Raw genomic sequence first — 13,782 nt, forward strand, 5'->3', positions numbered from 1 at the left:
CTCCATGACTTAAAGGTCCAAGCAGACAGAAGACACCAGTTGGTAACACAGGAATAAATAGTATTATTTTTAAAGGATTTCTGACTTGTTCTTTTCAGCTCTTAACAGTGCCCTGAGTTGGACATTTTTGAGGCAGCAGACTAAATTAGGCCAAACCACACATGCTCACACATGCGCGTGCTACAAGCGGACTAGTGAAGCTAAAGGCAAGTATTGGAAGGATTTTCTACATTTCATCTGATCTAGTCTATCAGTGTCGAGGAGTGGGAAGGGCTGAGCTTATTATATCCTATGTGCAAGCTAGCAGGTGAGTCTGCCAGTTTCCTGTTTGCTGGCAGAAGACAGGAGATTCCTGGTTCAAAGATAAATGACTTTATTACTCATGCTACAGCAAGCAGCATGAAGAAAGGTTACTTGTGTTGGTTCTGTTTGCCTCCAAGAGCCCCAAGGAACTGGGACCGGGAATGGGCTCAGATGGGTGCCTGCACACACAGTGGGTTGCCTTACAGGAGAGAAGCCCTGGACTTAGGGATTCAAGTGTTTTATAAGGGACACAGAGTTTGCCTGCTCTTTGCTTCAGAGGGAGACACTTTATCCACTTTCCAAGATTGTTTGCGACCCAAACATCCTTGGAGAGATAGTCTGGAAGAAAGAACTATTTTAATTGCCTTCTATGCATTTCGTTGGTGAGGGGGGGATTTCACCCTAGGGTGATGGGATGACTGAACACACCACCCCCAACACCACATAGGTGAGAACAATAGCAGTTTGTGAGTCCCATATCCTTATAGCTCAGGGGCTGAGGACACTGTGCCACGTGGAGCCACACAGAGGTGGCATTCAGGAGCAGAGTGAATAAGCAAAGGCTGCGGGAAGCAGGCTTTGTAGTATCAAGAGGGCGTAGTGGCCAGTGGTTCCCACAGGAGGATGCAACTGGCTTGTTTAAATAATTCTGTGGGCTGGCAGAAAACTGAAATCTGCTACTCACGGATAAGAAAGCACGGTGCCTGATCCCTTGATAGGGAGGGTTGTTTGGCTAGGGGACCTTATCCATGGGAGTAGAGATGGGAGGGGAACTTTTGGTGAGGCTGCTTGAGGCCGTCTCTGTTTCACCAGATGTCAAGGCAGCACTTAATATTGTGCCTTAAGTTTAGGTCTTATGCCATAAGGATAGTCAGTTTCTTATTCACACGATGTGCAGAAATGTGAGAAATTTATGGAGAACTGTCTCCCAACAACCGGTATACTAAATATCTTATTTTCAGGACAAGATTATAGAGGGAGGAAAAAGGATTAAGGCTCATTTCTGCAACATTTTCTTAAGAAAAATAGAGTACAAATATTTCCCTCCATTGTTATTTTTAAATTTCATTTTTAGACAGCTTAAGACTATAATATAGGGGTATGTGCAACCTCTCCTGAGTTCAAGTGATTCTTCTGCTTCAGCCTCCTAAGTAGCTGGGATTGCAAGCATGAGCTACCATGCTTGACTAATTATTTTTATATTTATATTATGCCTGACATGTATTTTTAGTAGAGATGGAATTTCACCATGTTGGCCAGGCTGTTCCTGACCTCAGGTGATCTGCCCACCTAGGCCTCTCTAAGTGCTGGGATTATAGGTGTGAGCCACTGCACCCAGCCTGGATTTTTTTTTAAAGGGCTGGATAGTAAATATTGTAGGTTTGGGGGGCCTTACAGTCTTTGTCACAATGAATCAACTCTGCAATTGTTTTGAAAGCGTATTTTCAGAGTGTAGAACTTTTCCCTAGCACTTACACGTTATCCCATTGTCTTCTGGTTTGCATTATCAGATAAAAAGAAATACTTGATCAAGAATGAGTGTTGAGTAAATAATACTGTGTTATCAGTCATTATTGTTATTAAGTTCTCCTCCATGCTGTATGTCTTTGTCTTAGCCCATTTTCTGTTGCTAAGTTGAAACTGGTCATTTATAAGAAATGAACTTCATCTCTTACAGTTCTGGAGACTGGGATGTCCAAGGTTGAGGGGTTGTATCTCTTGAGCGCCTTCTTGCTGGTGGGGACTCTCAGATGTGTCCCAAGGCAGCCCAGGGTATTCCGTGGTTTGGGCACTGAGTGTGTTAATGTGCTAGCTCAGGTCTCTCTTCTTATAAAGCCACCAGGTCCCCTTCCACAATAACCCATGAATCTATCATCCCATGAATCCATTAATTCATGAGTGGATTAATTCATTCATGCGAGCAGAGCTCTCATGATCCAATCACCTGTTAAAGGCCCCACCTCTCAATACGGCCACATTGGGGATTAAGTTTCGACATGAGTTTGGAGGGACAGTCAAACCATAGAAGTCTTTTCCTCCAGCTGCTTTAAGAATTTTTTAAATCACTGGATTTTCAACAGACAAATCATGCTGTGCCTTGATGTGATTTTTTTTGTATTTATCTTCCTTGAAGTTCTTTGAGTCTCTAAGATTTGTAGGTTTATACTTTTCATCAACTTCAGAAAAATCTAATGAATATTTACTCAATACTCATCCTTGATCAAGTATTTCTTTAAAAGATTTTTTTCTCTCCTCTCCTACTGGTACATCAATTACATGTATGTTAGATTGCTTGACATTGTCTCACCGGTCATTGGAATCTTGTTTATTTGTTTAGCCCTTTTTCACTTTATGCTCTAGTTTGCATAGTTTATCTCTCACTGGCTTCACTTCATGTAAACTGACCGTTCCTCTGCAGCATCTTATAGTATCTAATCTAAAACCCGTACAGTTTATTTTTCATTTCAGATGTTGTATTTTTTATTTCTAAAATTTGCACTTGGTTAATTTTTAGTTTCCATTTATCTACTGAGATTCCTTTCTGTTCCTTTATTATATTATGTTTTTCTTTCAATCTTTGAACATTTTATGCCATGTCTAAGTCTGTTTTTGTTCACTGATTTTTCTAATGATTATGGGCCATATTTCCTAGTTCTCTCCACACATCTAGTAACTTCTGATTTTCTGTTAGACATTAGGGATGTTGTGTTGTGTATTTAGGTTTTACTGTCTTCATTAGCAAAGTGTTGAAAGCATTGCTCTTCAGGTAGTGTTATCGGTTGAATTATTTCCCCCAAATTCATATATGAAGCCTTAAATTCCATCACCTAAGAATGTGACTACATTTGGAGACAGTGTCTTACAAGGGGTAATCAAGTTAAAATGAGGCTTTTAGGGTGGTCCCTGGTTCAATCTGTCTGGTGTCCTTATAAAAAGAGAGACACCAAGGATGTGTGTGCACAGAGGAAAGACCATGTGAGATATGGGAAAAAAACAGCCATCTGCAAGCAGAAAGAGTCCTCAGTAAAAATCAGATGTGCTGACACCCTATCTTGGACTTCTGGGCACTGGAACTGTGAGAAAGTACACTTCTGTTGGTTAAGTTACACAATTTGTAGTATGTTGTTACAGCAACCTGAGTGAACTAATACAAGCAGTTAATTTACTTGCAGGTTAACTTGATTCTTGCAAGACTTGTTTTAAAGTTCTGTTCGAATGGATTTAGAGTAGCTTTCCTCTAGAAAGATCAGGCTTCCTTTTATGGCATGGCCTTTATTGAATGCTTGAAGTGGTCAACACCTCTGGCTGCTCAGAGCTCAAATGCTTTCCAGCCCCACGAACCCTACACTAGTTGTTCAGTTCAGCCTCCCCAGTGATTGTTCTGTCTCCAGGAGCTGTTTATCCTGGCCTTGTGAGCATGAACAGCACAGTATTTGACAAAAAGCTCAAAGGACACCCTTTTATATTTTTGGGGCTCCCTTCTCTTACCCTGATAACCCACCTGCCTCAGAAGCTTCCAGTTCCGGCCTCTGTCTCCTCAGCCCGATGGGACTGCAGTGCTATTCGGGTTCCCCTCCCTGTGCTGTAGTCTGGAGAGCGTCTCCAGGAAACCAAGGCAGCCGTGGGACTCCCCCTATTGTTTCCTTTCTCTCAGGGACCGCTGTCTGGCACTGCCTGCTGCTCAGCATCTGCAGACAGTTACTCATATAGTTCTAGAGTTACTCATGGTGGGAGGCTAGCCTGGTACCAGTGACTCCATAGTCAAAAGCAGAAGTCCACATGGGTGATAGCTGAGGTGGTTCCCATTTGTTGACTTTCTATGTGAACTGATGGAAAGTATCATCCCCAAAGTGTGCAAAATGGAAGTGAGCAGGAGTGGAGAAGGATAGACAGAAAGAAGGAGGGCGCCAGCCCTGAGTGCCTGGATGGCGCTGAGATCATGCGTTGAGAGTGGCAACAATCCAAGGTAGGTGTCAGCCATGCTGGGCAGATGGCATAGGCACGGAGACAGTGTGAGACAGCAGTGAGGAAGACGTTGGGTGAAGTGAGCACCATGGAAATCAGGCTGGAGAAGCAGGAAGGAAAGATAGACAGGAGGGGGCTCACAGGGGGATAGGGGATTGGAGGGCTTTAGGATTCAGACAAAGGGAGAATGTTAGGAGCTTAGGACATCCTGGGCAGAAAGGACATTTGCATACCCTCTTTCAGAGGTGGAGCTCAAGTTCTGAGTGTGGTCATGGGAGGGTGGCAGAAGTGGCAGAAGTGGAGTGGAGATGGAAGTTCCTAGAGATGAGGAAAAATAAAATCTGAGTGACTGTGAATTTGGATTAAACATCCACCACCATGTTGAAGACGCCTGGGATGTGACCAAGTCTTAGCATGACAAGAAACACAGTGAACTCAGTGCTGAAATTCTTAACGAAAGGGACAGGCTGCACAAAGGTCGGTAGATGACAGCAAGGCAGGGACTCTGGACATGGCGCCCTTCCCAGCCTGCATCTCCAAGGAGGATGGTTTTTGCATGAGGATGAAGACTTGGGGCTCAAAGTCAATGTCCAGCCCCCCAGTCTGAGCCCATGTGATGGGGACGTGGCCACGAGGTACAGTTGTGGAGGTTGTGAATAGCTCCTCTTTCAACTAGCGTTGCCACTTTATGGCAGATGTCCCATCTCATGTAATGGTTTCCCAACTCTGTGGGCACTCAGTGTCCCTGCATGGGAGCCTGAGCAGGATTCCAGGGAAGCATCCCTAGGACAACACAGGCTTCCGCCAGGGCCAGGAGGGTGCGAGAGGCCGAGAAGTGGTCTCTTTTGCATGGGTCAGGTGGTTGCAGCAGGAATACTAAAGGGGCTGCAGTGAGCAGTGGGAAGTCGAGTTGATGGGGAGGAAGCAGAGAGGAAAGGTGGGTGGGAATATGAGAGAAAACAATGACTCAGGCATTTATGTCATGATGGTGACTAAAGTGATGGGGATGTAGAACAAGGAAACTGACCTTGCCAGAGTTTTCATGGATTGAGTCCCTGTGGCTGCCCAGTGGTGAACAGTCAGCAGCGAGCCTGGAGGCACTTGACCCGGACCCAGAGGAGCCCACGAGGATGGAGCCTGGAGGAGGGGGGCCTGGAGGAGGGGAGCCTGGAGGATGGAGCCTGGAGGATGGAGCCTGGAGGACGGGGGCCTGGAGGATGGAGCCTGGAGGATGGAGCCTGGGGGATGGAGCCTGGGGGATGGAGCCTGGAGGATGGAGCCTGGGGGATGGAGCCTGGAGGATGGAGCCTGGGGGACGGAGCCTGGAGGACGGAGCCTGGGGGACGGAGCCTGGGGGAAGGAGCCTGGAGGATGGGGGCGTGTAGTATGGGGCTGCTCTCCAGACCCTGAGGACAGCCCTGTGGTAGACCAAGGATTTTGAGTTTCCTGCATCTCTGGGTCCCTGACTGCTCAACCATCAGAAACAGACTGGCAACCCCCTGTCATTTCCCTGGTGTGGGGAACTTCGCGTCCCCCTCTGTCCTTCCCACCACACCTTCCCCTCTTTCTTTCCGGGTGTCTACTCTCTGGCTTCTGTCTTCTCTGTCCAGTCCACAGACTCCTTCTCCAGCACATCCTACCCCAGGGAGGCCATGGGCTGGGTCCCAGGTGCCATCTTTTAGAAGATGTAGAGCATTCCCATGGAACAAAAATAACCCATTTCAGGGGTTGGCTGAAAAGGAACTTATTAAAACCTGCCTGTCACAGGCTGCTCCGCTGACCCTGTCAGCCTCATTTCCATGGAGAGCAGCCCCTCCTGCTGAAGATGGGACAAAGGGCATCGTGCTGTGGTTGGGGAGGCTCTAACCACAGCCCTGGGAGCAGTCTCTTACCTCCCCTGAGATTCTTCCCTTCCTCAGGGAGGGGTCTTTTCTGTGCTATCTGCTGGCCTGTTCATTTTCCCCAGTAAACTTGGCCCTAATATTTTCTAAATTCCTGTGGTCCTCACCCACTCTATCAACAGAAATGCAGGGCTTATCCCTTCCTGGGTGTGACCCTGTGTATGCCCAGCCCCAGACCTGCACGTGGCCTGTTTTCCACGCTGGCATCCTGGCACGACCCAACTCCCTGGCCAGGGCAGGAGGAGGTCTCACCGAGCAAGGAGAGAGTCACCCTGGCCCGGAAGCCTCACCTGGCCAGGGCAACGCTGCCACTTGCCTCCTCTTCGCCTCCACGGTGGAAGGGCTGGGGCCACGGGGCAGAGAAGAAAGGTTATCAAAGGGCTGGGGCCACGGGGCAGAGAAGAAAGGTTATCTGTGCTTGTTGGACAAACAGAGAGGAGATTATAAAACATACCCGGCAGTGGGCACCATGCATTCTGCAAGCCACCCTGGGGTGCAGCTGAGCTGGACATGGGACCGCGAGACACCCAGCTCCTGGCAGCGCTCCTCGCCCTGGGGCTATGTGCCCTGGCGGGGGGTGAGAAACCCTGTAAGTGAAGGAGAGGGTCTTTTTATGTGCTTTCTTTATTTCTCTTAAAAAAGCACAACCATAAATTAACTTGAGAGGGGAAATGGCTATAAAGGCTTCTGGCAATGTGTGTTGTTCACATGGGATTTGCTGCTGCTCGGGAGGGTGGCTCCAAGAAGGGCCTCCCTCCTAGGCAAAGGCTCAGTGACGGCAGGTGTCAGCGGGCCCCGTGTCAGACCAGGAGGGCATTCCCACCAAGGGTGCTTGGAGTACCAGAGCACTCACCTGTCACCTGGATCTTGGCCTTGGGTCCATCTGTTCATCCTCCTCTAGAAGGGTTTTGTTTTTGTTTTTTTCTGAGCCAGGATCTGGCTCTGCCGCCCAGGCAGGAGTGCAGTGGTGTGATCTCGGCTCATTGCAACCTCTGCCTCCCGGGCTCAAGTGATCCTCCCACCTCAGCCTCCTGAGTAGCTGAAACCACAGGTGTGGACCACCATGCCCGGCCAATTTTTTTTTTTGTATTGCTTGTAGAGATGGGGTTTCAACATGTTGCCCAGGATGGTCTTGAACTCCTGAGCTCAAGCAATCTGCCCGCCTCGGCTTCCTAAAGTGCTGGGATTATAGGTATGAGCCACCATGCCTGGCTTTTTTTTTTTTTCCTTTTAAACTAATATAACAATTTCAGCAAAGCCCTATCAGTTTCTCAGGAGGAAACTGCATTGCTTAAATATGGGCAAGATAAGACTTTGTGTTTCTCTATGTGGCAGCAAGACAGTAGAGGCATCCCCTAAAACCTCTGAGAGAAGGAGCAGTGTGGTCTGGGGTACCAGGGCGGGGCCGACTGAGGGTCTTTCCACAGCCGCCTGCCAGTGCTCCAGGCTGAGCCCCCAAAACAGGACGAACTGCGGCTTCCCTGGAATCACCAGCGACCAGTGTTTTGACAATGGATGCTGTTTCGACTCCAGTGTCACCGGGGTCCCCTGGTGTTTCCACCCCCTCCCAAAGCAAGGTAATCTTCCAGGGAATCTTCCTGCACCAGCAGCTGGCAGCCCAGGACCCAGCTTCACAGGCAGAGCCCAGAGCAGGGGCTGGAGGAGGCCCAGTTGCTAGTCTAGGGTTAGCCTGGGTGGGTTAGTCTGGAGCTAGCCCCGGTTGGTTAGTCTGGGGTTAGCCCAGGTTTGTTAGTCTGGGGCTAGCCCACGTTGGTTAGTCTAGGGCTAGTGTAGGCTAGTTAGTCTAGGGCTAGCCCAGGTTGGTTAGTTTGGAGCTAGTGCAGGTTGATTAGTCTGGGACTAGTAGCCCAGGTTGGTTAGTCTGGAGCTAGCCCAGGTTGGTTACTCTAGGGCTAGCATAGGCTGGTTAGCCTAGGGCTAGCCCAGGTTGGTTAGTCTGGAGCTAGCCCAGGTGGGTTAGGCTGGGGTTAGTAGCCCAGGTTGGCTAGGCTGGGGCTAGCCCAGGTTGGTTAGTCTGGGGCTAGCCCAGGTTGGTTAGTCTAGGGCTAGCCCAAGTTGGTTAGTCTGGAGTTAGACCAGGTTGGTTAGTCTGGAGCTAGCCCAGGTTGGTTAGTCTGGAGCTAGCCCAGGTTGGTTAGTCTGGAGTTGGCCCAAGTTGGTTAGTCTAGGGCTGGCCCAGGTTGGTTAGTCTGGAGCTAGCCCAGGTTGGTTAGTCCGGGGCTAGCCCAGGTTGGTTAGTCTGGGGCTAGCCCAGGTTGGTTAGTCTGGGACTAGCCCAGGTTGGTTAGGTTGATTAGTCTGGAGCTAGCCCAGGTTGGTTGGTCTGGGGCTAGCCCAGGTTGGCTGGTCTGGGGCTAGCCCAGGTTGGTTAGTCTGGGGCTAGCCCAGGTTGGTTGGTCTGGGGCTAGCCCAGGTTGGTTAGTCTGGGGCTAGCCCAGGTTGGTTAGTCTGGGGCTAGCCCAGGTTGGTTAGTCTGGAGGTAGCCCAGGTTGGTTAGTCTGGGACTAGCCTGGATTGTTAGTCTAGAGGTAGCCCAGGTTGGTTAGTCTGGGACTAGCCTGGACTATTAGTCTAGAGGTAGCCCAGGTTGGTTAGGTTGGTTAGTCTGGGACTAGTCTGGACTGTTAATCTAGAGGTAGCCCAGGTTGGTTAGTCTGGGACTAGCCTGGACTGTTAGTCTAGAGGTAGCCCAGATTGGTTAGTCTGGGACTAGCCTGGACTGTTAGTCTAGAGGTAGCCCAGATTGGTTAGTCTGGGACTAGTCTGGACTGTTAGTCTAGAGGTAGCCCAGGTTGGTTAGTCTGGGGCCAGCCTGGACTGTTAGTCTAGAGGCAACCCAGGTCAGCCAACAGTGAGATGAAAATTTCCCACCTACCCCATTTCTACACCGTTAGTTCTTTCAACAGACATGTGTGTGTGTGGACATCAGTTTTATTTCAGTGTTGAAAAAAAAAAAAAAAAAATATATATATATATAGTAGGTCTCCTCTAGGTTTTGAAGTGTGACTTCTGACGAAGCTTCCATGGGGAAATGAAGATATTTAATAGGACAGTAGTAACATAAGGGCTGACAGACCTCAAATGTTAGGGAAGGAAGTGAAGCCTTCTAGGGTTCTTTGGGAGTGAGTTTTATGTTAGTGCACGGGATCAGGACCCAAGTCGTAACGCCGACGAGTCTCAAAGGAAGGTTGTGTGTGTGTCACGCACCTGTGTGCGTGGAACCGGGCACGTCCTCTGGAGAAGGGCGATTCTTCCCCAAGATTGTTGCTGGGAGGCTTGCTGGGCCCGGCAGGGAAACCAGGCAGATGGTGGATTGTTCACCAGCGCCCACTGAATGGCAGTGTCTTTGGGTATCAATACCATGTCCAAATGCTTTCCATCTTTCCAAGGTGCCCACACACCTTTTCTCATCTTGGCCCGGGGGACCACCCCATTTACTGAGAACACTGAGTCCCCAGAGGCAAAATGATTTCCCCAAGGCAGGGGACTCCAGAGCTTCTGACTGTGACCACCCCACATGGGCCCCACCTTCGCAGAGGACAGGCCAGCCAAGTGTCGCTGGGGCCGACACTTCCACAGTCCCCGGGGGAGGCCGTCCCAGGGGCCGACACTTTCACAGTCCAAGAGGGAGGCGGTCCCAGGGGCCGACACTTCCACAGTCCCCGGGGGAGGCCATCCCACCGCCAACACTTCCACTGTCCAAGAGGGAGGCCATCCCTGGGGATGCTGCCCCCGGCAGCACCTCATGATCCACGGAGGCTGCAAATCAGCGGTGCTCTCAGAGGAGGAAGGGGTGGAGCTTTCCAGGGCACAGCAGGCCTGACTGGGTCTCCGTGTTGTGCCTGTCCATGGCAGAGTCGGATCAGTGCGTCATGGAGGTCTCAGACCGAAAAAACTGTGGCTACCCGGGCATCAGCCCGGAGGAATGCGCCTCTCGGAAGTGCTGCTTCTCCAACTTCATCTTTGAAGTGCCCTGGTGCTTCTTCCCGAAGTCTGTGGAAGGTAAGATCGCTGTGGGACTCGCTGTCTGGTTCCCCGACACCATGATTCCTCCTCCCTCCGTAGAGGTGGGGTGCAGGGAGGGGACCTGCCTCGCAGCCTCAGTGCCATCGAGGCCAGGGCCCCTGCCTCCTATGGGATTCTGAAGGCAATTCCAGAATGTTCTTGGCAAAGCCAGCGTCTTTTCATTAAGTTTATGGCCTCCAGCACTGCCACTGCGTCATCTGTGATGGTTCTAGAAACAGCAGCTCATCCCTGTTGCCTCCCCAGGTGTTGCAACATTCAGAGGCGTTGCCTATTTTATTGCAAACCTATCTGCATTTGGAGGCTACTGAGTGTCTTGTGCTGTGCTGGGTACCAGAGAGGGCCCAACTCAAGCAGACCTGGCCCCTTCTCCCGTGGCTTCCCCGTTCTCCCCCACATGACCCCGAATGACAAACGTCGTCCACAACGTCCTGCTCCGGGCAGTCCCGGGAGGGTCCCGCCGGCAGAGGTGAACGGGTCCACTTTTCCCACCTGCTTAGTGACAGTGTGTTCCTGACTCGGAGTGTGGCGAGGTAAAAAAAAAAGACCAGGCAGATCCAGGAAAATGGGGAAAGAGCTGCTGGTCCTTGAAGGATGCCTCTTCTTTTCCTTTTGTTAGGATATCAAAGCACTCCAAAGAGCAAAATATTTCATGTTCAGGATTTTCCGAGTGATTTTTTTGTGTGACCTAAAGGTCCACCTAGAAAACGTTCACTTGTCTGGGGAGAAGGCGCCCCACGGAGGAAACTCTATCCTGGGGTGGGAGGATTTGGTCCCTTTACACCCGCTCGCCGGGAAAGGGGCTCCTTCTTCAGTAGGAAGCTCCTGGGCAAAGGGATGCGCGCCCACCCCAGCTTCGCAGCCTAGGTGCCCCCATTTCTGGGGTTCCCTTACTAACCGTCTTGCATTTAAATTTCTAGACTGCCATTACTAAGAGGCTGGTTCCAGAGGACGCATCTGGCTCACGGGGTGTTCCGAAACCAAAGAAGAAACCGCCTTCTTATCAGCTTCATATTTCATGAAATCCTGGGTTTTCTTAATCATCTTTTTATCATTTTCAATGGTTTAACACATAATTTCTTTAAATAAAATCCTTAAAATCTGCTACATTTCTTTTTGGTTTCATTAACACAGAGGTGGTGATGGTGGTGTGCGTGTGTACACATGTATGGGTGTGTGTACCCCTGTATGGGTGTGTGTATAGTGAATGTGCATATGTGTGAGTGTACATGCAGGGTTTTTTTTGTTTGTTTTGAGACAGAGTCTTGCTCTGTCGCCTAGGCTAGAGTGCAACGGTGCAATCTTGGCTCACTGCAACCTCCTCCTCCCAGGTTCAAGCTATCCCCCTGCCTCAGCCTCCCAAGTAGCTGGGATTACAGGTGCCCACCATCACACTGGCTAATTTTTGTTTTTAGTAGAGATGTGGTTTCACCATGTTGGCCAGGCTGGTCTTGAACTCCTGACATCAAGTGATCCTCCCAAAGTGGATCACTTTAGCATCCCAAAGTGCTGGGATTACAGACGTGAGCTACCATGCCTGGCAGTTTTAATGTCCCTTCAATTTTTCAAAGAGAAAAAAAATTCATCAAATACATTCAGGTTTCTTTAAAAGCAATAAAAACGTATTGCATGTAAGAAAATTTCAGAATTCACAATCACTTTGTAACTCCCATTCTCAGTCCTTTTTATAAAAACTCAAATGACTAGCCCTAAAAACCTCTTGGAGTGATACGTGACTTCAGACTGCAATTGCAAAATCCTTTCTCTTTGACCAAATGCATCGCAGACCCCTTGATTTTGAGATGAGTGTGTGGCAGCCGGTCGTCTCCTATTTCTGAGGCAAGCAGGGAGGGCCTTGACTAGGTAGGCCAAAAATTCTCTCCCAACTCTTTGCTTCTGTGTTTTCTGGCCTCTGCCTGAGGGTAGCTTTGGTAATCTGCTAACATTTGAGGATATTCAAGGGAGGAAGTTGACAGCATTTCATTAAGGCAATGCCAGCCGTGGGGAGATCACTGTGAAAGATTCTTATTTATTCATTATTATTATTATTATTATTGTACTAATTGACAGGGTACATGTGCAATTTTGTTACATGTGTAGTTGGCATAGTAGTCAAGTCAGAGCTTTTAGGGGGTCCACCACCTGAATCAGGTACATTGTACCCATTAACTAACTTCTCATCATCCACCCCCTACCCCTGTCAGCCATCCGCATGTCCATTGCCCACCATTCCTCTCTATGTGCACGTGGACACATTTTTAGCATCCACTTACGAGTGAGAACAGGTGATATTTGACTTTCTGTGTCTAGTTCGTTTCACTTAAGATAATGACCTCCAGTTCCATCCATGTTGCTGCAAAAGACATGATTTAATTCTTTTTATGGCTGAATATTATTTCATTGTGTACACATACCACTTTTTAAATCCATTTACCTGTTGATGGACACTTAGGTTGATTCCGTATCTTTGCTATTGTGAATAGTGCTGCGATAAATGTACAAGTACAGGTATGTTTCTGATAGAATGATTTCATTTCCTTAGGATAGATACCCAGTGGGGATTGCTGCATTGAATAGTAGCTCTATGTTTAGTTGAAAGATTCTTTTGTGTCTCCTTTAAGAGGTCCTGGTGTCATTCAGCTCAGTGGTGGGAGTGCAGAGTGGATGATGCTAGGCCAGCCTTTCTGTTGCTTCCCCCAACATCCCTCTCCCACCTCAAGCCAATCGGCTTAGCAAATGTGTCACCCAATAGACCACTCCTGTCACCCCAGAAAATCCAAGGCCTCTGCCCTCCAGGGTGGGGTGGGGCCAGTGCCACTAGCTTCCTATTGGAAGACGGGAGTATTAGGAAGTCCTTCTTCAAGGAATGGATGTGGCCTTACATCAACTCTCGGGATGCCTGCTTTGGGGATGTGGCCACATGCTGCCGTGGGTCTCAGCTGTGTCTCAATCTTACTTACAACGTATCATCAGCTCAATGAACAGTGGCCCTTGTTAGCAACACGGGGTCTTAGAAACACTCAAGATAATCAGGTGGCGGAGACGGATACTGGTGTTTGTGAATTTATTCTTCCCAGACTGCCGTGTCCTCTCTCGTCTGTCCCCCCTAGTACACTGAGTTTATGGGTTCCGGGGTCAGCCAGCCCTGGCCACACCGGCCGCAAGGCCAAAGCAGGCCAGTGGATTCCTGGAAAGGGTGGTTGGCATGCTCTCCAGGGGCATGTGAATTATCCATGCCTCCCGGGTGAAGAGCGTGGAGGTTCTGCTCCCGGAGTTGGCACTGGGGCCTTCTTGGGTGCCGGATGAGGTGAAAGCTTCTGGTTTCCTGCCTTTTCGGGCAGTTTCTGGTCTGCAGACTTTTGTTCTCAGGCAGTTGTCTGCAGGCTGCTTGGCACGAGGCTCTGGGTGCAGGAACGTCTTTACTGTTTGGGCGCTTGTGTTTCCCATGGTGTCTTTCTGGGCACTTTCTTCTCATGCTGGCATTCCATTCCCATTTCCTCCTTCAGAAATTCTCTGACACATGAAGGCCCCCTTTTCTGAGCCAGTTCCTACATTGCCCTCTGGATCC

General features: G+C 49.3%; 1 protein-coding gene across 1 annotated transcript; it reads left to right on the forward strand.

Annotated features, from left to right (window-relative positions):
* The first annotated feature begins 6,643 nt into the window (after window positions 1-6,643).
* TFF2 (trefoil factor 2) lies at window positions 6,644-11,321 on the forward strand. The gene is made up of 4 exons (XM_032174820.2): window positions 6,644-6,759; window positions 7,598-7,747; window positions 10,047-10,193; window positions 11,135-11,321. Exons 1-4 carry the CDS (start codon window positions 6,681-6,683, stop codon window positions 11,146-11,148), a joined length of 390 nt encoding a protein of 129 aa, XP_032030711.1. The 5' UTR covers window positions 6,644-6,680; the 3' UTR covers window positions 11,149-11,321.
* Window positions 11,322-13,782: the final 2,461 nt, after the last annotated feature.

The sequence above is a fragment of the Hylobates moloch genome, unplaced genomic scaffold, assembly GCF_009828535.3.
Source record: "Hylobates moloch isolate HMO894 unplaced genomic scaffold, HMol_V3 SCAFFOLD_14, whole genome shotgun sequence".
NCBI classification, from domain to species: domain Eukaryota; kingdom Metazoa; phylum Chordata; class Mammalia; order Primates; family Hylobatidae; genus Hylobates; species Hylobates moloch.

Bases quoted from the DNA above. Each gene is read 5' to 3' on its own strand.
- TFF2 (XM_032174820.2), top strand. From the start codon at position 6,681: ATGGGACCGCGAGACACCCAGCTCCTGGCAGCGCTCCTCGCCCTGGGG. The intron at 6,760-7,597 runs GTAAGTGAAGGA...GTCTTTCCACAG, and splicing joins GGCGGGGGGTGAGAAACCCT to CCGCCTGCCAGTGCTCCAGG. The intron at 7,748-10,046 runs GTAATCTTCCAG...TGTCCATGGCAG, and splicing joins CCACCCCCTCCCAAAGCAAG to AGTCGGATCAGTGCGTCATG.